Source organism: Streptopelia decaocto (genome assembly GCF_964273445.1).
Source record: "Streptopelia decaocto genome assembly, chromosome: 14".
NCBI lineage: Eukaryota > Metazoa > Chordata > Aves > Columbiformes > Columbidae > Streptopelia > Streptopelia decaocto.
This window is the reverse complement of record NC_138669.1, coordinates 10,578,454-10,603,999: the sequence shown is the minus strand read 5'-3', so window position 1 is coordinate 10,603,999 and position 25,546 is coordinate 10,578,454. Positions and strand designations below refer to the sequence as shown.

Genomic DNA, 25,546 nt, shown 5'->3' with positions numbered 1-25,546 from the left:
GTTCCAATTAACAATACATAGTCAGAAAATGGATCAAATAAGTTATAAAACTTCCAAAATCCATTTTAACAAAGAAATCCTTTGCTTAGAACTTATGGCACGGATGGAAACAGCACAACAAGAAAGAAGTCAACAATACTATTTATGTAATTATCATGGTCAAAAGTATCCTTGACAAAGCACCCGGAACACATCATTAACTTACTAAAACCAGATAAACATTACCATTGTGAAAACAGACACAAAACAATAATTATGAATCTTTATTAAACACTCAAAGAACACACTATAATGGAAAGAGGACCAAGCCGATGTTGATAAATTCAAATACACTGACTTCTCAGTGATTGATAAACCATAGGCTACAAAAGTGAATGGGGTTTCTATTACCACAGTGGTAATTCCTATTCATATATTTGATTGAGCTGATTGATTAAGGTCTTGATGAGGCCCCTCTAGTGAAGAGTGGTGCCTGTCTTCTACAGTTGGATCATTTATCACTCTAAGAGAGTAAGTATCTCTTGCTAAGGCTGACACCCTTATCTCCTAACCATGTACAGAGAGATACTTAGGACACTGCAGGACAGTTGAAGCTCCTGAGCACACCATCAGTTTGGGTCTTACTGGCAGCAGAACAGTTGCCAAATTAAAAAAGTTATCCTGGTAGAGCCAGCATGTAGACGTTATCAAGTATAGGATAAAGCTGTTTATTTAATATACTAACTGGGAAAAGAAGACAAACCCTAAGCTTTCATTTTTAACAGACTTTTCAAAGTAACAAAAGTGAAAACGTCCAGTATTTAGACCTGAAACTGCAGTTAATCCAGAATGAACAGTGCAGAGCAAAACTTACTGCTCCTGACTGCATGAGCCTAAGTAGCAAACACAACTTGCTCAGCATGTAAACCCAAACTATTTTATACTTGCTGGGCTCTGTATTATATTTATAATGAAGTTAAACACAGATGTTAATCTTGAAATTAGGATAAGGGTTTGGCATTTTAATTAACATTATTTCTTACATGACCTGATATTCTTAAAAAATGGTCGGCAATGCTAGTCCTTATTTGTAATGAATCACAGAATAGCAGCTTTAAAAGTTAAAATCTTAAATACTTCAAAAACATTCAACACGTTTCCACGTATTTATTATAAATGACAAAAAAATGAGCAAAGAGTGCATAAATGGGAATTGTGATCATTGTAACTAATCATAAAAATCAACAGTAATTACTGTAGTAATTCCAACTATATTATTAACTAAGCAGTAAAACTAGTAGCTCTTAAAACGTAAACAAAGTTAGAGAATTGTATCTGATAGTTAAAATTTCTCCAATTCTTAAATGTACTATGAACATGAACTCTCCTGAATAATACAAGTATGCTTTATTGAAGGCCTAATTAAAATCAGAGTCATGGGTGTGTTACGGATCTAGTGCCAAATATATGATCCCAATCTTACACGGATACATGGGCAAGAAGGCTGTTTAAAGGGGAAGGAGTGAGGTTGGAAAAAGCTACCACCTGCCCTCAGGAAATAGTTTCAGGCGACAGAAAGTTTTGCATTCCCAGAAAAGAGTGATCCTGCACTTTTCTGACACCAGCACACACTTTTTCTGCTCTAACGATCATGCAGCTCTAAGTCTGTCCAGCTAATTGATCTGACCCAAACTCAGACAAGAGAACAGATTAGTTTCTAATTAGATCTGCGTGCTGATCCAACTCACCCTACAGCCAGGGGGTTGCCAGAGCTGAAACAAGAGGGATGAAAGAAAATTATGGCCAGGACATGGGGAAGAAGACAGGACAGGCAGGTGTTCCAGCTGTGAAAGTGGAGCCCAAAGCTTGCAGGAACTTATCTAACAAGCCAAAAAGTAAGTGACCTTCCTCTGCTACTGTTTTCCATGCTGATGTAAAACTAAAGGAACTCTTCTGAAGGTAATGATGTTATACCTGTTGAAAACCACTGGGGGAAAGAGAATGGAGCTAACATGAAATGATTACTAGAAGTATGGGGCATAAAACCCTGTGCCTTTTTTTTACTGCAAAATTGTGTTTTAGCATCGTGAATTCTATTAGAAATGAATGTGTTTGCAGAAAGGAGATTACTAAGTGCTCCTTACCTTAAAAAATCATTGTCTTTCACGTGCTCACCTTAGGAAACTACAAATAGACTGAAGTTCATGCAGCTCTCAATTCTATAGAGCTACCGAGGAATAAATTTACTTCAGTATGCAATTGTGTGAGTACATCTGGGAGAAAAATTAAATGCAAGGTGAAACAAATGTATCTACTTTTTCATAAATTACTCTGAAATCAGCTAATTTTTTCTTCATTCTGTTTTTACACATATGTAATAAAACATGTGAAGGTTCCCTATAACTTTCACACTTCAGCAATATTGTTTAGGTTACACAGTAGAAATTGCAACAAAATGAGAAATGAGCACAGAAGAGTTTCAACAGCTTTCAACCAGTGACTTCTACAGCTTTCTAACTACACACAGTCACACCCGTTGAACTGGTCAGCTACAGCCAGTGAAAACAAGGAAGACCAGAGTCTATTCGAGAGTTATTTATCCATCATGTTGAGAATCCTTTCACAAGTCACTTCTGTTTTCTGTTCTCTTGGAGCTGCTGTTTCTATTCCATTTAAAAGAGGATCCAACTCACTGACAATGTTGATTTTTCACAGTGGAGACATCTTGGAACGATTCCAGGTCAACTTTGCAAACAAACAAACAAAAGTGGGGATTAGACAGAAAGACACATAAATATTTCAATACATTTAACAAACAGGCAATTTAATTTAGTGGAAAAAAATACAGGCAATATATAACAACAGTATATATTTTATATCACAGTTGTAAAGCCACATACAGGATCCCACAGGCCCCTGCAAGTTGAGCAAGAAATGGACAGTGATATATACTCACAAATGTCAACTTTAGGAAAAAGCCTTCTGGAACCAGCACAGAAATTCATAATATTTGTGTGAGTCAATTAATGGACTGAGTATTTCATGAACAACTACTAAAGACGCATTATCTTAGCTCTAAAACACCAAGCTTCCAGATGAAGGTATCTGGAAGATATTGAAAAGAAATTGTTTGCACGTAGCAAAACATTAATAAACAGCAAAATCTAATTACTGCAAAAACATAAACACTGCAGCTGCAACATTTCTCTCTAACCATACCATTACAGCCTTACCAGTGAAAACACAAGTGTCAATGCTAATGTAAACTCAGCTGCTGATATATATTCATTAGATTCAGAAAAGCTCCAACATTTCTTCTTCTCACTATGTCAAATTTTCTCGGTGTCATTGGCTGCGAATCAGTGTAGATAAAATCTGATATATCAAAATGTAAGGTTTTAGGAGACCCAGGCCTTAGATGTATGTCTATTCTTCTCTCCTACTCCATAAAAATCACCTGAAGAATCCTATCCAGGGGGCTACTATGGCTTTCAAATGGCACCTGGAAGCAGAGGGGCAAGAATGTCAGGATATTTCGGTCAGGCAAAGCTATTTTTTTGGCCCTGGTGGCCCTGAAAGTGACCTCAGGAACAAATCACCAGGTCTCACCCTGCAACAGCGCAGAGATTTAGCATTAGGCCCATGGCCTGACCTGAATATTGTGCATTGTGCTTAGCCTAATCCAACAGAAATGCACATGAATGAAAATATGAGCAGACAACCCCTCTGGGTCAAATTCAGACTGTAAGGTGAAACTGCTAGAATACTACAGATGCGGTGGCAGGCTAAGGTTTGTTTCAGAGGAAAAAGAATACTTCATATTTTTTTAGAATTGCAAATAAGATAAAGCATAAATGATGGTATCAGGAGCATACTAGCATAACCCAGACAGAAAAAGCACTTCATTTATTTCTCTGGAGTTCTCCCTGACAAGACTCAACTGACCAATTACTCTGGCATTTTGATCTGCCAAAACATGAACTTCCTGGGAATCTCAACCTAGTGAGAGAAGATGAGGAGCAGAAGCAAGAGAAGGAAAGAGATAAACTATGGACTATCTTTTGGTTTATATTGAAGTTTACAGAATAAATGCTCAGTGCTCAAGAGCTATCCACAATGAGTAACACTAAGTAATCAGAAGTGAGTTTCTGATTGCACAGACATGAGGAACCAAGAGCTCTAAAACTGGCATGATCACCTCTGCAGTACAACAGAATGAGTCCAGCTACTTAAATCAGTAGGACTTTTATAATTATTTGATCGCTATCTGGTCTGAGAGAAAGAAGATGAACAATTTATTAAGATGTGCCAGATCTTTTGTGATGAACACACAATTTGAGTTCTGAAACTGAAAAGTTTTCAACTGGTCTGTATTAAAGCAGTATATTATAAATCATGAGCTCTTAAGAAAACTCACTGTGGCTCAACGCAGTAATGATGTGTTTCATTCTCTTTTATAAAGGCAAAGGGAATTTGCAAGAGGGAAAAGAAAAATGCATTTTCAAGTAGGGAGTTTAGGAAGACATTTGCAGAAGCAGGGGAATAGAACTCCCAGAATGGGTATGTGAGCGAAGACCCGACTCATGACAAGCATTTCTGGCACACAATAAAGACTACTCTGAAGTATTCTTCCATTATTAGCACTTAAATTAGCTTCATTGTGAAACAGTAATTAAACAGCAGGGAGATTCACTGCCTTAGCCTTTTATTCTTGATTCTAATTTACATGATTAAATTCAAACTTATTCGCTGATTACCTTCTTGCTTCACACGCTTTGGGTTCTCATGGGTTTTATTTTTGCCCTTGTTCCTTTTTCTGGGTGTAGCAGTTTTTGCCCTCGCCAGTCCACAATTTTCAGCATGCTTATGCATATTATTCTGTTAGCATAATGAAGCATAAATATATGAATCAAATATTAATGTATGTAAGCAATTTAACATGCACGCAGAAAACAAATATGGTTTTGACAGACAAATTTTGGAACACTAAGTGAAAGGCTGACTTAGATAACAACATCCATAAAACTCCTGATGATTTTCCAGGATACATATTAAAATTCTGCTTTAAAAGAACACTGTCATTTGGTGGGTATTAAAATCAAATTTATGATTTTCTGGTTCCTGGATAAGCAGTAATGTTTTACACATTAAATCTGTATGTGGAAAAAAGGTTACATTTACTTTAGAAATGTGCACAGTTAACCCCAAACCAGAGACATGTTCTCACTGCATATGGTTTTGTAGAAGTGAATAATAATTTCTTACTTTCCTTGCTGAACTGGTCCTAACACTCCCGCACTTCAATTGTCTTCACAAGTTCTTTAATTTGTCTTAAAATTCAGACCTCCACGCTGCCTTTTTATTTAAGGCTACTCTATTAAACATTAGTAACTTCAATACTGGACTGCACAAACCAGTACCAACCCTGAAAACACAATGTGGCAAATATTTTCTACCTAAAGGAGAATACGGCAAAGTACTTTATTAATCCGCCAGTGTAAGGTTTGGGAAAGAAATCAAACAAGTTGTGCTGGCTTAGCGTTAAGGAGTGAAGATTCCAGCCAGTACACCGCTTTTTACTCTCAGTCCTTTGTGACAATATGATCTGCAATACTTAGCTAAAGATAACTCCACTGAAATTCCCCAAAAAGAAGTGTCTTACCTGGAGTGAATAGCCCTTACCACACCTAGGGCATTCATAAACTGTTGGCTTAGGATTGGAATCATGGTGCTTCCTAAAGTGAAGAGTGAGAAGCTGCTTCTGTCGAAAGCTTTTGCTGCAGCACAAGCAAGTGAAGGGCTTCTCACCAGTGTGGGTTCGTTGATGTGCAATTAAGCGTCGTCTCTGAAATGAAGAAAATATCTGTAACATACCTATCCAGCTCTGTGACACATTCATAAAAAATACGTGGGCACACAGAAAAGTGAAAGGATGTTGCTTAATGAACCTCCACACTGCAAGCAGATGCTGAAGAACATGGGATACTGCCCACTGACCTGAAGAGGGTCTGAGGTTTTCACAGAATCACAGAATGTCAGGGATTGGAAGGGACCTCAAAAGCTCATCCAGTGCAATCCCCCCGCCGGAGCAGGAACACCCAGATGAGGTTACACAGGAAGGTGTCCAGGCAAGTTGAAACGTCTGCAGAGAAGGAGACTCCACAACCTCCCTGGGCAGCCTGGTCCAGTGTTCTGTCACCCTCACTGAGAAGAAGTTTCTTCTTAAATTTAAGTGGAACCTTTTGTGTTCCAGTTTGAACTCATTACCCCTTGTCCTATCATTGGTTGTCACCAAGAAGAGCCTGGCTCCATCCTCGTGACACTCACCCTTTACAGATCTGTAAACATTAATGAGGTCACCCCTCGGTCTCCTCTTCTCCAAGCTCCAGAGCCCCAGCTCCCTCAGCCTTTCCTCACATGGGAGACACTCCACTCGCTTGATCATCATTGTTGCCCTGCGCTGGACTCTCTCCAGCAGTTCCCTGTTCTTCTGGAACTGAGGGACCCAGAACTGCACACAATATTCCAGGTGTGGTCTCACCAGGGCAGAGTAGAGGGGAAGGAGGACCTCTCTCGACCTACTAACCACCCCCCTTCTAATCCACCCCAGGATGCCATTGGCCTTCCTGGCCACAAGGGCCCAGTGCTGGCTCACAGTCATCCTGCTGTCCACCAGGACCCCCAGGTCCCTTTTCCCTATGTTGCTCTCTAATAGGTCATTCCCCAACTTATACTGGAACCTGGGGCTGTTCCTACCCAGATGCAATACTCTACACTTTCCCTTGTTATATTTCATTACATTTTTCCCTGCCCAACTCCCCAGCCTGTCCAGGTGTCACTGGATGGCGACACAGCCTTCTGGCGTGTCAGCCACTCCTCCCAGCTTCCTCCAAACCGTATAAAGGTTAACAGAGAAAATAATGAGAATGGAGCAATGGTACACTCCAGCAGATTGAGGCCAAAGCAGCGCTATCCTAAATGTATTCTTTAAAATAAAATTTTCTGTTCAGACCGAATTTATTCTGTGACACATGAAATCCTATTTGAGGTGCAAATATTACATTTTGTTCTCATCACAATGTCACTGAAAGTGATTGCTCTTACTTTATACTTCTAAGCAGTTCATGTACAAAAGATTTATGAAGAAAATAGCCTCACACTTTCCTGAATTTCAATTTTACTGTTTATTTGTGAAACATTTGTCTTGCAAATAAATGTAACTACACTATTTTAGTTAGATTGCAGTCATAGAAGTTTTTATCTTCTTAAGGTAAATACAACCCAAAGCCAACCCTACCTTAGCAAACTGTCAACTGAATAAGCAATCATTTTTCAGTGAATTTAAATACCTGCTTACATGCGTAGCTGCACTGATCACATTTGAATATTTTTTCATTTCTGTGAGTCTTCTTGTGCTGAATAAGAGCATAGCGCTCATGAAAAACAGCTTCACATGAACTGCATTTAATCGCCACTGCCATGTAGGAATGCAGATTGCGCAAGTGGACATCTGGACAGTTATTAAAAGCAATTAGTTTTAATGGTAAATTCTTGATTTCCACAAATTTCTACAAGTTAGTGCAAAAATACATTAATAAAGAAATTGTATAGATGTAAGTAACAATTCTGCTTCTGCCTTCCTAATACTTAATGGAATTCAATGGGATCTTTATTTGAAAACATAAATAGATGCTAAAGACATCTTTGTATGTCTAAATATTATTTTATACAGCTTTTTTCAAGTATTTCTGGAAAATTAAAATTTTGTATAAGTTTTGTTTCTATTGGTCAGCAATACTGCCTCAAATACAGTAATTATGCTATATTTCTAATACACAGATTTATTAATAAAGCTCTCATCTGTACAAAACCATTTTCTTCCTAGAAAAGAAGGTGAATTTACATATAAAATGTGTGGATAGAGACAACTTTACTGGTATTTAATGCAAGCACTGTTCCAAACAAGAGCAGACAAAAAATTTAGAACACAACATTCCCAGAAAATCATGGTGGCTTTTATTTCAACAACTATGTTTTGTACAAAATTTTAATTTTCTTTTTCAGTTACAATTATAATTTTAATTTCTGTTTTCAGTATCAATCTGTATATTAGTGTCATTTGATAGTGATGGCAAAGAAAAAACTCCATTATCTGCTTATAGAATGAAGATGAACTTATGCAATAATTTGTTCTTTGCATTCTGGGAAAAAAAACCCAACCAGCCAAGAGACATTTGAGTTTATTGTATCACCTTCAATGTTTCATGAGTGCTATATTGCACTTTGATATAGACATAACAGAATTCAGAATTCTAAGATTTTGAATGCTGGAAGCACAGTAAAACCATTGTCTGCTGTACCAATGAAATCAAACTTGAAATATTACTTGTAGTTTACTAACTAATGCAATTACCTGTATTTCTTTAACTACACAATGTGCTCAGCAACTAAACACGTGGTACAACTGAAGATTAAGAGGTAAAAGCTGATTTGGTATATGCAAAAAAAACCCCATATATAGTAAAACATTCAATCTAATTTATTTTCTTATACAGCTAGACACATATGTACATTTTAACTAGAGGTGAGAAAGAAACACAATGGAAGAACTGAAATGGCTTTATACAGATCTATTTCCTTTGGCTTTGAGAAAAAAAGTTTTCAATACAACCTGGACATACATTTTTGTGAGGCACCTTCTTACTGAATAACAGAAGGTCATAATGTCACAGGTACTGAGCAAAAAGAAAATTAAATGTTTGCTACTTTGCATTTTAAACAAATTAGAACATCAACCACAAGATGTCACCACATCTCCTTGTAGGAGAAACTTACCTGTAGAACAACCAATATATTTTCCATATAAATATTCTGTAATGATATAAAGTCATATATAACATATTTGGTATCATTGTAAGCAGTGAAAATTAGACATTTCACCTCTAAGTATCTCTACATTTCATTTTGACTTTTTTCCTTTAAACTCACCCAAGTCACCTTTTCGTGCAATAAGGGCACTGCAATGTGGACACTGGTATTTTGGTACATTATCTCCGTGCTTCTGTAACATATGGCTTTTCATGGTACCACTTTGAGTGAATCTGGCCTGGCAAATGTAACATTCATAGGGCTTTTCACCTATAAAACATATATTAATATAGTGCACACTTAGAAACTTTACTTATTTGACACAAATGCAAAATTCCCACTTATCTCAACATCTATGTTCTAACAGGTACAGTCTCCAGACTGCTCTTCTATATAAATATAAATATAAATATAAATATAAATATAAATATAAATATAAATATAAATATAAATATAAATATAAATATAAATATAAATATAAATATAAATATAAATATAAATATAAATATAAATATAAATATAAATATATATTAAAAGTTCAGGAAGTACTGCAAGACTGTAACTACCAGCACTGTACAGTTAGACTTCAAATAGCCAAATCTAGAAAATCCAAAGAGAACGTGTTTTTCAGGCACATTCTTATTGAAAATCACAAATGAAAAATGTGCTAATTTAGAGTCTGAAATTAGATCACTGTAACCCTAGGAATGCTAAGGGCCTAAGTACATAGACTTGATCATTAGAGTCCTACCTGAATGAGTTATCATGTGCCTTTTCAGTTTAGACGCATCTTTGCAAGCGTAACTGCAAAGGTCACAGGCATAAGGACACTCTCCTGTATGTGAGCGAAAGTGTCGTTTCATTTTGCTTGCCTAGTATAAAAATAAGAATTTTTCTGCAATAATATTTACATTAGAGACATAATCAATTAAAATATAAGCAATTTTACAAAATACATCTATTGCAGTTTTAAATATTGCATCAATCCCAGAATTAGCACTTTCGCATCCTCTTTTTTCCTGTACAATCAGCCCGTAGTGGCTTTAGGTAACATTTCTGTACTCCTTCCCCAGATGATCTTGCTTCCATGTTTAGTGTCAACACAAACAAAAGGAGAAATTTTATAAGAAGAACATAACAGCTACAGGTTTTTACATCAGCTGAAGGGGATACCCACTGCCTTCAGGCTATTTGGACATGCCAAATGTAAAATTATTTGAAAATACTCAAGAAAATTAATGAAAGATGAGACTCATTTAGGAAGGTCTTTATTCACCTTCAAGTCCCAATGAGGCACTTTCATTGCAAAAGTTTAATTCATTCTGCTTTTTGGTATTGTTGTTGTGATATGTCCTACATAAATATTGTAGGTATGCAAGCTAAAATTAGGAGTTTCCTCTTTCACAGCATTGAAGTATTACAGTAACCCCCAGCTTGACCATTCCTCTGACAACAACCAAGGGCGATATGGAGACCAAAATATATGCACAGGTAGGTCCCAATTCAGCCAAAATTTCTCAGGGCTAAAAATCCGTACAAAAACGATGTAACTTGACAGTACATTAAAATCGTAGTATGTGAAAACCTACAAACCCTCCCAAAAGATTCAGTTAAGGCTGTACTTACTTCTACACTAGCATATTTGCACAGTGAACACTTGAAAGGCTTTTCTAAAGTGTGCTTGTAACGCCTGTGTCGTGAAAGCTCCCCACTGGTCACAAATGCCATGTCACAGTCACTGCATTTGTGGGGTCTGGTCCCTGTAAGAATACACCGTTTCTCAGAATTTTATTTAATAACACAATTTGTCTGCCTGGATCAACATGCGCAATTTTTTAATAGACCCTGTTTTTGAGATTCTGAATTTTTATATACAATAAATGTATGCCATAAGGTTATCATAAACATGATTTATATATTTGCAAAATGTAAACATCACCAAAAAATCTATTATGCACATAGGAATAAGACACAACTGAAGTCAATATTCAGTTGACAAAAATGTTTAGACTGGTATTTGACAAAATAAATGAATATATACACAGAGAGCTACTAACTACAGACCATGGCTCTTCAGTGTGGAACTCCAAAAGAAATCAGAAAAACTTCTGAACACAAAATGATCACAGAATACAGCTCTAAGACAAAGTGATTTGCCCCTTAATTAAATTTTGCAGACAATACGTAAAATGAAGTATTTTCACACACTAGACACCTGTATGTGCATTCACATGGTTATGCAGGACAGCAGCTGTACGAAAAGCCTTAAGGCAGAGGTGACACACATGACGCTTCTCATCAGAATGGGTTTTCACACGATGCTTAAGATTTGATGTTCTGAGAGACGTGAATGTGCACAAACCACAGCTGAAAACCGTTTTGTCTCCTGTGGGAACAAAGACACATTTAGATCATAGAAGCCGCAAAATAATGACTTGACTTTTTTTTTTTTTTAAGTACCAATTTCAACATAATTCCTCTACTTTGGGTAAAACTACTTCATACTTCTACATGAAAGGACTTCAAAATAGATTACAAAAAAAAAAAAAAAATCAAGCTGTCAGACAGAAATTATTGTATCTATTTAAGGCTTAAGTGATTTGCCCAAAAAATAGTGCCATGTGCTAATGACAGAGTTTAGAACCTTATCTCAGGAAACTCAACCCCAAGCCTGGCTCTCACCTCCAAGACAGGAGGAAACTTCCTCTCTTAATAGCGTCATTAAGACGTGGTTCATCAAAGCACTTACAACCTGTGCAACACACTTCTTGATGACAACTGTATAATTAGTCAGCTTGTTGAAAGATTCGGAAAGGGCAGGTTAAGCCGCTCTCAGCTTTCTGGAAAGCACTATATCTGTAAAGTCTACGTCAGAACACCTTGATGTAAAAGCCTCTCTAAAATTATTAGTTGAATTTCAGGAAAAAAAAGGACTGATTTCTTGAAGAAGTGCTAGAATAAAGTTATGCTTTTTGGATTACATAACATTTCCAAGTTCATGGCACAGCAGTAATGAATTTCTTTTGAGCTTAACAAGTTAAGAGTAAATGTGCAACACTTTCAGTTTTGAAGATCTGAAACTGCGAAATGGCAAATACATCATATTTTAAGAGCCTTTCCAGAACAGTTGTCTCAGCTCCCATGTGCACTCTCTGTAATAATTTTCATGCTGAGACCAAAATGTATTTTATACAATGGTTTATACCACACAGCAATGTGCAGTTAACACTTCACTTCAGTAGCAGCAAACAAAAACACTTTATTGTTATTTATTCATTGTGGATTCATGCCCACACAAAACATTGTTAGCTTTGTTAGAGCTGCTTAAATGTGCTTCCTATAAATGCAGTAACTAAAACGAGGGACATTAACAATTTGTACAATCTCCACACTTTAAACAACCTCAGCGAAGATACCTTAATACCCAGGTAGTGTGACATACATGTTTACAGACTCTTCATTGTAACTGATGTCATCCAGCTTTTTCAGTACACACATACAGTTTCTAGGGAAACAGTCACTTATCCATTCCCTCCTGAGACAGTCCTTAACTTTTGCAACATACTTTTACATCCCTAAAACGTTAGTCAGCCATTTTCTGTTACTTTCCCTTAGATTCTGGGAGATATTTTGCTGACAGGCATTGATACTTGCCCACCACCATCAGCCAGCAACATACCACATACTGTTCAAAAGACCATTAATTTCTAAGTGTCATCCAAGATGTCTCTCCTGAACACAAGGCAGATAACATCAGCCTGAACAAGCATCTTTTACCACTTAAGGCTGAAGGGTATTATTCCGCCTTCCAAATTCCCACAGATTGTTAGACTTAACCTAATCTAAACTTAACAATAAACACTGTAAATATTTAACATAAAATGTCAACCTCACTTCAAAATCTAACTTAACATATGTTATCTAAAAATGCTACAAAGATTATTAACCTTTTACCTATTTTCCAATGCTGAGTGCAAATCTGAAATTTTGGACTCTTGGGATTTCTTACAACTCTCTGTTCTGGTGGAGTTGCATATTGCTGCTCTTCACCTTCATCACATGTGTCTGACAAATCATGACTGGCTTTGCAGCTCTGGCTCTTTTTTTCCCCAAGAGTGAAAAGCAGCTCCTTTCTGTTCCCCTCTTCAGATGGAGTCACTTGCTGGACCTTATTTTCAAATGCAATGACATCATTACCTCTGTCAATCTATTTAAAACAATAAAACGTTTTACAGCTTCCCCAATCAAAGGGAGGTGCTAGTGGCAAAACAGCTGAGCTACCAACAAAATGCAAGCTACTAATTCCTTTCGATTTTCAGCCGCAAATGTGATGGATAAAACCGCAAGAAAAAAAATGCATTTAACATACAGTAGCCTAACTGGGAAGTGAACAATTACTAAAATTGAGCCCCAGCAGTTCCAAATTTTATAGAAATTTTCAGAGCATCATTTTAAGATTACAGTACTGAGAACACAGAAAGCTGCTTCCTCATTTTTAAAAAGAATTTAAACTCAATTTCAGTACATTTACCTTCTTAGAGAAAATGACAAGAAAGTATGCCCCTAATTTTAAAGCAAACTAATATAGGGCTTTTGCAGCATAATTGTGATGCTTTCTTTGTCCAAGGTTGTGATACCTTTTTGCATTAGATAAACTTTAAATACAACTGTACCTCAGAAATAATCTATGGTGGCACTTGAGTTTTAATAGAAAAAGAATATTTAATTACAAACCAAATAGCTAGAACCGGAAAATGCCAAAGTTTGCATGTCCTTTTAATAAATGAGACCATATTACATATCCAGCTTTAACAACTACTGCAGTACTGCAGGAGAAGGGAAATTGTCTAACACTATTCAAGAGATCTAGACTGTCAAACCAAATAGCACGAAACTGACGAACTGAATTAACTTGTCTGAAATTCAACACCTAGAAAGGCTAAATTTTTCGTTTGCCTCTCTAAACATGGGATTATAAAAAGCTATATAAAGGATTAGATACTTAAGTCAAACAAATTTGAACACCTAGAAAAAATAACACTGAATTCAGAACCAAATTGGTGTGATAGTACAAACTAACAGCTAATGTATGGCCATCTTCACTACATGTAGAACTTGTACCTCAATCAGGAGCATGTCTGGCGGTTCCTCTGTTCGCTTGCTTTCTGAACTCTCTGCTTGCCCTTTTTCTTGCAAAACATTAATCTGCGTCAGCCCTAGGTCATAAAAAGCACAGATACCTTCCCGGGCGGTCACAGCAGTGCCCGCCGGCACGGTCAGCCCTGACTGCACCACCGGCTGCAGCACAATGGCCCCGTCCAGCGTGGCCATCACCAGCCCCTTGGGGGTCTGGCAGAGCCGCCCCAAGTCCTCGGTCTTCAGACACACGGGCTGCAGTGTCAGCGAGTGCTTCTGACCATCTTCAGCAGACAGGGACCATTGTGGAGGGGACACTTGTCCCCGTCTGTGTGTCGAGTCCCACACTGTGGCCACTGGCACCGCCGCTCCCTTCACTCGGGTTGTCCTGTCCCCGCCACACTCTTCTTCTCTTCTGTCCCCGTGTTTTTCTGCACCCTGATTTTTTTGAAAGGCTCCAGCAACCCTTAGGCCATGTATGCAGCTGAGTGAACCTGTTCAAAAGGCGAGGATAAAAACAAGGGCAAATCACAGGCTTTTGGGACAATGGCCTTGCACTCCAGCCCCTAACCCACCTTACGGCCCTGCTGCCCCACAGACCCCGCACCCTGACCCACACAGCTGCCGGCAGCCCCAGCCCCCTCACCCACCACCCTGCTCCTGAGGCCTCCCGGCCGGCCCTCACCCCTCCCAGCTCTCCCTGCTCCTCGCCCAGGGGTTCCCCTCAGCTCAATCCGCCCCATGGCCCCGCACTGGAAAAACTCCTATCTCCGCCCGCTGTTCTCTGCTCCTCCCCAGGGTGCGGGCGCCCTGCAGCCTCGGTGGCCTGTGAGCAGCAGGAGTGCCCGGTGCCCCATCGCATCCCCTCAGGGAGAGGCCAGCAGAGAAGCAGCTCCACACCAAGCGGCCCCTTCCCCGTTGTTCTCCTCAGCATGGTGGCCCCACAGCCCCAGCAGGGAGCCCGCTCTCAGCAGCAGCTGGAGGGGCAAGCACAACACTGGGGAAATGCTGGTTCCTCACCTGTTAATTCCACAGGAGGCCCAAAGCTCTGACATGGCGAACATCCAGAGGCCTCTCCACGCAAAGCCCGTGCGCAATGCTCAGCAAAGAGCCCGTCTCCTCACGGTGAACGCGCAGCAAATCCCTGCTGCTCCTGTCACAGCAGCCTGCCATCTTGTCAGGCTTGGCTCTTGGGTGAAGATCTCTCAGTCCTGATTACAGGCCCTTAACCTTCTGCTCCCACTTGGCTGGAGACCACAGGGCTGAGCTCAATTGGTTTCCTCACTTGCAGACGATCTGAAGTACTTGCCGCGGTTCTCTCATGGCAACACTTCAGCTGGGTGCCACGGCTCTGCAGAGCTGGCTGACTGCTCCTGCCGCCGCATCTCTTGTCCTGGGAGACGAAGCGTTTTACAAAATTGGCTGAAGTACATTTGCAGAGGCAGTAGAGCGATATATATAAGCACCATTACGCTATACTTTAGGCCAGGATTCGTTATTCAATGAGAACATAAAGTTTTAGTCTTAAGAGCTCTCCAAAGGCATTGTAAAAATGTCTTTGAGGCAAACTTGCACGATTTGAGAGACTTAACATTTAATCTTGTGTACCCTTCTAGACTAGCAATTTCCGAGTGTCAAATATTTTGTAAGGCCCACTTACTATTAATACCCTATTATACACTAGCGCAAAGGATAGATTTGGAGCTTTACCTCTAAATATTAGTTCAGTGCTGCAAAGTACAGTACATTGCAAAGCGACTGTAGTCCAGCGTGGCCCAGATCCTGCTAAGCCATGTACTGAACTAAACAAAACTAAACCATGAACCAATTTGTTGCTTTCTCGCCTGTGTAAGTAACTCATGAAAACTGGCATTTGTGAAATATCTTTAGCACAAAATAGCAGCAAATGCCTCTGGCCTGTTTAGCTGTGCTGTTCCATCAGACAAGGTGGTGTTTTGCACAAAGGTGGTATTATACGGTGTGTTTCTGAGCACAGTGAACACTGCTGGGTACCCAGGAACCACGCGTCCACTTTTCCGCTGAATTTGGCAGGGATATTCTTAATATTTCTGTGCTGTGGGTGCCCGAGATAGTAGGGCTATATAGCACCATTGGAAAATCCAGGGATTCTGATTGCTGCAAAGGATGCAGCCATGAAAAGTACATTGGCAGGACCACTGTAACAAATTGTAAGAATGAAAAATTAAAACCTTCACATCCTGAAAAACGAATCTCATTACAAGCCTGATTTTAGGTCATTGCCCTTACTAGGCCTTATCCTCAGAGCCAGCAAGTTCCTGTAACTCCCATAAATACCCTTGACAACAATTACTCTTATCCACAAATCTGTAGAATCCTAAATGTAAAAAGAATATAAAATTTTTACATTTAATAACTGCAAATTAGTCATAACTATTATGTTACTTGGAATCAACACAAAGCCAAAGCAATTATTTAAGGCTGAATATGTATTCCAGCAATTTAGGGCTGATATTGTAGTTAGATACCACATTATTCATTATCTACAGAATCTGTGGGCTCTCAAAACCAAAGAACAGGATGCAGAATACACAATATATGCATATAATTATGCTGCTGGTGACTGTAGCCAGAGATTATACTTCTTACACATTTCTGAGTCTTTTCAAGTTGCTACATACACTGTGCAATTATAATAGTTGAAGGGCACTGAGGAAAAAAGTTGTTATAATACGATACTCTCCTCTAGGTCATTTTAATGAGTTTTTCTGCACTTGAACAGTCATCTGTATCCAAGAAATGCCCTGCCTTGTACTTCTGCATTATTAATACCAGCATCATCTATGCAGCTACAGTTAAAGGTCTGTCATTATTTCCATTATAAACTGATATTTTCAAAGATTTCTAACCCAAATGCAGAATAGCCCTTCAGTTCATTTTTGTTGAGTTTAAAGGAACCACTTGGATCAGCAATCTACAAATTCAACCACTTTCTAATTACATTTTGACACAATAGAGGTTAACAGCTCCATAATGGCCGTTATGGTCTATTGTATATACAATCTCCAGTTACCACTACTGCCTACTGCAATCAAGCTTCTATCCACTCCTCTAAAGGGTCTTTTTCTTTTAACAGTCTGCATGAAAAATGCACCACAAAAATAACAGAGGAGCATTTTATTTTGTTTAGTCATAATTATATTGGGGGGGTTAAACATATTCAATATGAATTATTGTTTGTTAGGAGTATTTTATAAGGAATATAAGGAATTTAATGTAAGTACATTCTCTTATGCTAAAGTAATGTTACACAAAGAAACAAAATTCAGCCACAAGATTGCAGATGAATTGTTGATAAGAATCTACCAGTGCATGAAAGTGAATACACGGACAAATGAAATCCTAAATCAGCAGAGTAAATTCTACCCTTGGCTTCACTAAGGAAACACAGCAAACTTTGTTCCAATCTGCATTTTTCCACTCAACTATAAACAGCACAGCTGACTATTTTGATGAAGAGAATATTTGATTATCTGTTCAGATTGTCAGTCTTAAATCTGAACAATGACTTTTATAATATTTAAAATGCTTAATGCTTGTTAGATGGAGCTGACTTGTTTAAAATCTCCACTACCAGGTACATATAGCATATTTCACCTTGAAGGTAGTTCAAAGTCTCCAGTTTCATTCCTTTCCTGTGGTTTAGAAAATCACTTTGGATGATGGCGAAGGCTGTAGAACCAGCCTCTACTGCTTTGCATCTCCATCTTCCTATCATAGGTCCTAAACTATAATCCTCTGATGCCAACAGAAGGGTTGCCATCGATTTAAATGGGTTTGGAATTAGGCCCAGAATAGATACCTCTGTGAAGCAACATTTTTGACCTGTCCACCAAACTCAGAGTAAATCAGGAGTGTTGCATTACACTTGAAAGAGGGGGAAGGAAAAGAAAAAAGAGAAAAAAGAGATCAAAGCCAAGCAAAAAAGCAAATAAGCCCCAATTTAACCTTCAATGCTCATGACCGTTTCATTTATTATATTCTGTCTTTTAGTTGAAAACTGCATTCTTCTCCAGGACATGACTCCTGTTAGTCTATGAGAAAACCTAGTCTTTGTTGTGACTTATTTTGAAAGCTTTAATATCATTTTCCACCTGGCATCTGGAAAGTTTTCCATTTTCGCTTTCCTCCAAATGTCTCACTTTTGTTTCCAAGTATATGTCGTATTCACACTACACCTGTTGTAGTGGTATCTTTGTGCCTTAACACTGGTCTGAAAACATACACACCTTTACATGTATTCTTACACCAGGGACAATTCCTACAGCTTCATCACCTGATTTGCAGCAAGATATTGCCCCTCTTAACAATGACAGCAGAGACAACCTCCTTCACACCATCACCTGTTTTAGAGAAAGCAAGTACACTTTTGTAACCTCATTCTTGTGTCTTCTTTAAATATTATTCAGTTTACGAAGCTGTAGTCACTAAACGGTTGAAAAGTTTTTGCTATACTTTCTGGTGCTGTTGTCAACTTGTTCTTTTAGGATCCCACTTTCACACAGATGAAGCACTTCTTCAGAGATCACCACAAACCTTAATAAAAAAATCAAAGCATGTCAGCTAATGAGTGAGATTAAGGCAGGGGGGAGCCTCGCTTTGCTCTCTCTCCAGTGCTCATCTTGCCTTTGAGAAGACAAATCATCTCTTTAAATATGAGTAGAAGAACCAAAGCAACTTTGGTTGAGTTAAAAGACTTAATGCTTTTAAGTATTGCCTATGCTTTTTAAATCCTGCTCCGTGCTGTTAATGACTATAATTATATAGCATGAAAAAAACACAGGGCATAATAGCGTACAGATGTGGGATATATAAGAGAAGTATTTAACATAAGCTTATTGGAGCTGAAAGTACCAGGGATGATTGATTACTCAGACAAAAGTCAGGGAAGTGGTCTAAGAAATATTAACCATAATTGCAATTTATCTATTAACTGTTTCATCTAACATCATGATATATTTAGAAGCAATTCTGCCATCCAGTAATGCACCGTTTGCTGCTTGCAGCAAACAGCGTGCCTGGGTCTGTTTGGAAGAAGGATGTTTACTTGAGAAGCATATTGCTTCTTCCATTTCAAAAGACATTAGCACAGTTATACAGTTAACTGCACCTCAGTGACTTCCACTGTTTTTACAGAATACTCTTTAATCCGAGAGATAGCAAAGAAAGTTTTAAAGACAACTCCCCTTAGTTAGTTAGTAAAGGTTTCTGCCGTTGTTTGTGCAAGGGTCAAAGAGTTAAGCGTTTAAAAGGCAGAAAGTTTTCCTCTTGTTTTGACTAAGCTGGAGGAAACATGCTAGAGCTGTGCAGAATTTGATTGCCAAACACACAGTGAACACACACAGTGAGAAAAGATAGTAAAGGTTTAACCCAACTGATGTAAGAAACTAACTCCAAGGATGCCCATGTTTCCTTGCTTTTATTGCACTGTTAATCTTTAATCAGAAAAACAGTTCTGAGAACAGCTCTTTGCGCACAGCTAAACAGGCTCCATTGCTTGGAAGTTAATGGCATCGCCAGAGAACAAGACTATTAAATCATTGTCCTAATAAATCAATGAGTGAGGTGTACAACCCAAAAGAGTTCAAATTCTGCTTCCACGTGGATATGCAGCGAGTGCACATTAAACCTTGCAAAATCAGCAGAAACGCTGGTGGGTGGGTTCAGGAGAGCAGTGACTCCCCGTGCAGTTTTTTTCCATCTCAGATCACAAATGCACATGGACGTTAAAGTTTCTGAGGAACCCGAATCAAGCTTCTCAGTTTCAAAGAAATCAAGAATGAGCTACAAAATTGAAGAACATATTTAAAGACACATATAATAGCGTGACTTCACTGACAGCAGGGGATTTAGCCCTTGATATTTATCAGCAGTGATACTGTAAATCTTAGTCTTCCTCTGTCCCACAGTGACAAATCCTCACTTAAAGACCAAAAGCAGATAACCTCATGCCTCTCCATCAGGAGCTGGTAACAGAAATACGGTATGGCAGCCATAGTTGTACATCTTTTGTGCTCTTGTAAGAATAAACAAAGCCAGCCTTCTAGTCTTTTTAAACAGCAAGATGAAGTGCCTAGAAAACAAATGAGAATTGCTAAGTGACTTGTTTTGTGAATAATGGTTATTACTCTGTTCAGAGCTGCCTCTGCAAACTTACAGTCTCTTGATCTGTCAGTCCTACCCAACTTTTGTTCTGTCTTCAACAACGTAAGGTCTCCTGGGCAGAACACATTCATGCTTCACCCAGAATAACGAGGTACTGCCTTAGTGCTATTGCAATGGAAATACCTGAACTATACAAGGTTAACAAGTGGGTTACTTGTTTAACTTTATTTGCAGAATGCAAGCTCGTTGCTATTTATTTGTGCACGTTAAGTTAAGCTCATGTATAAGAGATTCCTCTTTAAGTAAACAGTATTCATATGCATATGAGTCATCCTGAAACAGTAAATTTAGAGACAGGTACAGATGGTCAGTCAACAGAAGCCTATATAGCAGAGTCAGAATTCTGTCTTCCTAAAAGCATTAAAAAAAATGTAGGATCTCCAAGGCCCACTTGAACCCTTGACCTCTCTAGTGAGTGTTTTTTGTAGCAATAATCCTACTTGTGGCACTTGTCTGGTAGGAACCATTTACACTGGCAAAGCAAAAACGCTTTTCCATTGAAAAAATCCAATTGTGGTCCACCCATGTTGCCTCCTTCCCATTAGAAATGTGCTAAGTGTAAGTGTACAGTATGTAGGATTTCACCTGATCTGTTAGCAGTTACATCAGATTTTTTCAGTAAACACAGGATCTATTACAGAGGTAACTGTTTTTTTGTAATGTTGATTTTCCTACAGTGGTCAGGTTCAAGAACCAAAAGCTATGTAGTGCTTCACATAGGCATGTTTACCTTCTGACCTTTGGAGGTAGGCTGGCTTCTATTTCTGCAAAATCAGTTTCTCTATCCTGCTGTTGTCACTTCCAGTGTTACAAAATGCTTGAAATATTCATGAAAGCTATTTTCCTGGGAAAAAATATAGAACAAAACTCACTTGAAACAGAAAACACAGTTCAGCCCAAGTTGGTGTTTCTGTGTTGCTATCAAAGGAGAAGAAAATAGGTTATAGTAAATGTTTTTTATTTCTAATAAGAACATATTATTTGCATTACAATAATCTAGAGAGGACCCAGCAGGGACTATCTATGGCTCAGATATAAAGATAAGAAGAGGTAATGATCTTGTCTAATTAGTTTTTAACCTCCTCCAGCCAAAAACTATTGACCAAACTAGGAAGAATGCACAAGAACCCATGGAGACAATAAAGGCTTGGGGATGTAAAGTTACATGCCAAAAATCAAACGGGAAATCCATAGTGGAGGAAGAAATAGAACCTAAACTTGCGAATGTGCACCCACACTGGTTAAAGCCATCCTTCTTTAAAGAAGTCAGCTCATTAACAACATGCGTCTGGTGGGTCAGACTGCATGTAATGAGGGATTAAAATGACAAGAGAGACAAGAGGTAAATGAAAGCATTTAAATAAATGAGAAAAAAAAAAACAACAAACCATTGCCAGTCAGGTAGACAGAGCTATGTAACCCTGAAATGACAACTGACAACAGTGCTGCTAGCGAGCAACGGGTGCCAGAGAAATAATGAATGGCATGCAAAAGGAAGGAGCAAAAGAAGCCAGGGTTATCTCATCCTAGAAAAAGATAAACAAGTTTAAATTTTAAAAGGTAGCTGCCATGTCATTTCTTAAGGCATGAGGAGGTGAAATCTCAGTATAAGGACAGAGTTAGCAGGACTCTGGCTATCAGCAGGAAGCCAGAAAGCTGCTCTTGAACAACATCTTGAAACATCTCCTGCTGCTTCAACCCGTGTGCAGGGATTTGTCATTTACCCCTTCACTGGGTAGGGCACAGGGAGCTCCTGACAGCTGCAAACACACAGCTCTGCGGTAAACAGCTTGCGCTCCAGCAAGGGTTACCTTTTTTATTTGCAAAAATGAATCTCTGTGCCATCTGGGCTTTGTATGAGTGAGCAGAGCAGATGCCGCAAAGGTGAAGGGAAACACACCACCTTATGCTGACTGTTTTCCCCTCTGTTTAGTACAGTTCGTCCCCTTCTCTCCTGGCTGTGCTTCTGCTGTGCATCCAGCCAAAAAAATGCGGTAACCACGCAAAAATCATAGTCATGTTCTTATCAACCATGTGCCGGCTGAGGTGAAGTCAGCTAAACTCTCTGTGTGCCTATTAGACCTTCTACAGGAGATGAGACGAGCTCCTGAGCTCACACTTGGCAGGATCACACATACCTGGCCATGGGTCGGGTACCAGTGGCTGTGGGGTTTTACAAAAGAAAGGACAGTGTTCCTTTGGAGCAGAGTCCCCAGAGTAGAGTCACAGCTCAAGAAATGGCTCTGAAAGAGCAAGTGCTTATCAAGGTTAAGATTACATTAATCAATACCATCTCCAAAGCTAACGAGCTGGTGCAAGAGAAGGATGAACAGTGAATAACACGCTGCTCATAATTAAGCAAACACCATCTATGGGGAGCTGCTTGCTGCTCTGCATGTGGAGTCCCATCTCCCACGTGAGACTCAAGTGTGAACTTGGAGTCCAAACTGTCTGGTGTTGCTGAGAAGGATTGTCACTGTGACAGGAGGGAATTAAACCCTCAGTATCCTGTGCAGGCAATGTGTGGACGTGTCAAGGTACCTCCCTAGCCAAGACTCCAGGTTTTGTTCCTTACGAGACAAAATGAGAGCCCCTCACCTTCCCTGGTGACTGTAACAATGTCTCAGAGCCTGTAAAAGTGAGCTTAAAAATAATTTTAAAAAAATAATCATTGACAAAGAATTAATAGTTTATCTACCAAATCAGAAGAATAACAAGCAAGGAAGCAGTGTGCCCATGGTGTATGTCAGCCTTGGCATGTACTGTGGCACAACCATGACTTTCCCTAAAATACATCTCAAGATTGAGCACTTGAGCTGATACTAAATGTATCAGAGGTTGGTGACTTTCTTCAGAGACCATAAACATGCACTAATGCATGTTCCCGCCTGCTGAGATTTCCTTCCATTTGCTTTAAGAACTTTTAGCATGTCTGTTGCAAAGATGAAAATGCTAAAGGGGCTAGTGCAAGTGCAGTCTAATCATGATAAAGCTGGGTATTTTTTACCACTTTCTCATTCCTCTGCCATCACAACAAGCCACTGAACTTTGAAGACAAGCAAAAAAGTTTATATTACCTTAGCGATCCACAAGCATTATATCTTTCAATCTGCCCAAGCCAAATCCTGTATCAGTTATGGCTGGAGAGAGGGAGGTAAGAAGGGAAGTGCTGTGCTCCCAGTTTGCTGCTACCTGTTCTGCCTGGTCCCAGGGGCTCAGTCTCAGGGTCCACGAGGAGAGGAACGTGCAGCACTTGTGGCCAGAGCCCCCAGACCTCCTGCGGCTGGGTCAGTGCCGAAGAACTGCCTGTAAGAAAAGGGGCTGTGAGGTGGAAATATCACGCAGGGTCCAGAATAAACACTTGGCTCAGTCACAGACTCTTTTGCAACTGCAGATAATTTGCACGGTTCCCGTTTTCTTTTGCACGTTGGGGGAGCAGCCCCTGCCCTGCTCTCTTTGAGCTCTGTGCTTGCAAGGGCTGCCCTTGGCATCCAGTCCAGAAGCAATTGCAGTATGTTTGGTATCAGCTGAGCACAACTTCACAGCAAACACAACAATCAAGAAGCAGTGTTCCTCTGTTAGGAGAATAGCTCAGCGAATCTTTAAAAAAAGCTACAATTTTATAATAAAGAAAACCCAAGTGACAAACTCTCTGGATGTGACAATATGTAGGATAATTAGCAATGGGAGGGAAGTAGAATTTCTGAGTATTATCGTATGTCATTAACAACTTTCGGATCTCATTGAGAGTGCTTTGTTGCACCTTGGTTTGTAATGATGAGTTAAGCTTTCTTATTACACTTTTTTTTTGAGCATCTAAGAACCTTTATGGTTATTGAATTGAGTTTCAGTAAGTCAGTGCAAGTCAAACAGCTCAAAACCTCTGTTTTCAACAGCCCGAATAGTGTCCATCAAAGCAAACATCCCAAAAACACTCCTTTCAAGGCACTTGTTGAACATTATCATCTCAAAATGTCAGATTCACACTCATTTAAGTGATTTGACAGCTTCCAAGAAGACACCTGATGAGCATCACATTCAAGTGTCAAAAAGCATAGAGAAAAAGTGCCAAGAAAAGTTCAATCTGAAGAAATTGTGTCAGCTATTAGATGACTATATAATACAGCTACTACTAAAAAAGATTTCTCATTTAAATAGAAAATAAACTTTACATTCAATACTTTTTTTTTTTTTTAAAAAAAAAAAAAAGACCTTGCATTTCCCCCATACCACCTCCCATGTTTCTCACTATTCAGATCTTCCAGCAAACTGAATCCAGAAGGCAGACAGCAGTGCACATGGTACTGGGTGAACACCTCAAGGCCATTGTAACTGAACCATTGGAGATGCTACTTCTGGGGTTTTTTTGGGGTGGTTGGCTTTTTGTGTGTGTGTGTGTTAGTGGTGTTTTTTGGCTTTTGGGGTTTTTGTATCTGTGTGTGTGTGTGTGTAGTTATGAGAATTTGGTATCTTCAGATTAAACCTTTAATGCCTTCTGCTGGGTATCTCTAAAAGCTGAAACGCTAAATGAGAAAATTCTTGAAAAAACTCTTGGCCCCTATTTGCATATGCTCCAGTTATTTCATTGCACCAAATACTACGCATGTTTTATATAGGGGCTTGAGGCATACTGTGTGTTTGCGATAAGCTTTGAGATCCTCTGATGGGAGGTGTTACCTAAATACAAGTAATTTGACGCTTAAGTGTCTAGAATTCCCAGTGGACATCTGCACTCGAGCCCTGCTGCCATCACAAATGAAAAACATTTGGAATCCTTAATGTGATTTTTAATGGACATATGTTCATAACACAGTGCCACCAATTTGGCATATTTAGTGTCTTCTCAAGAGAAGCCCACAGTTTGTATAGCAAGATTGTGGGAGGTTAGGATTGCAGTGTGAGAAAATTTGCACAACACCTGCCTGACTATAATTTAATTGGCAGAAACTAATGCTTTGGGTTTGGGGATTTTTTTTTTCTGCTGCTCAAAACTGAAGAGACACTGGGACTAATCCCTGTCTTACACTGTCAATTTTAAGCTTTTATTCTGATTTTACTTGTGCTGCAATATGATCATTTTCTGGTCCACTCTCTTTTTCTGACAACCAAAGCATTGCTATTTTACTCTCAGTTATTCATATGTACATTATCTGGCCAGCAGGAAGGACTCAATATTTTTGTACTTCACTGAAAAGGGGTCTGCTTAGTGTTACTGAAGATTATGTCACATTTCATTTTTAATGAAGTACTTAATTATACATTTTAAAAGGAAAACACTTGGCCAAAATATTTCTGATCAGCTCCAGCAGCACCATGGTGTGTGGACTCCAAAGACAAACACCACTGCTGTGATTATTAA

The 25,546-nt window shown here is 39.0% G+C and overlaps 1 protein-coding gene across 1 annotated transcript; it reads right to left on the bottom strand.

The window, feature by feature from the left end:
- Positions 1–2,571: 2,571 nt before the first annotated feature.
- Positions 2,572–14,726, bottom strand: CTCFL (CCCTC-binding factor like; the record flags this gene model as incomplete). The annotated part of the gene is given in 12 exon segments (XM_082065782.1): positions 2,572–2,674; positions 2,676–2,724; positions 4,737–4,857; positions 5,642–5,824; positions 7,329–7,489; positions 8,968–9,117; positions 9,599–9,719; positions 10,474–10,607; positions 11,063–11,233; positions 12,802–13,054; positions 13,969–14,477; positions 14,669–14,726. Coding segments are annotated over 12 exon segments (2,013 nt in total).
- Between the last annotated feature and the right edge of the window lie 10,820 nt (positions 14,727–25,546).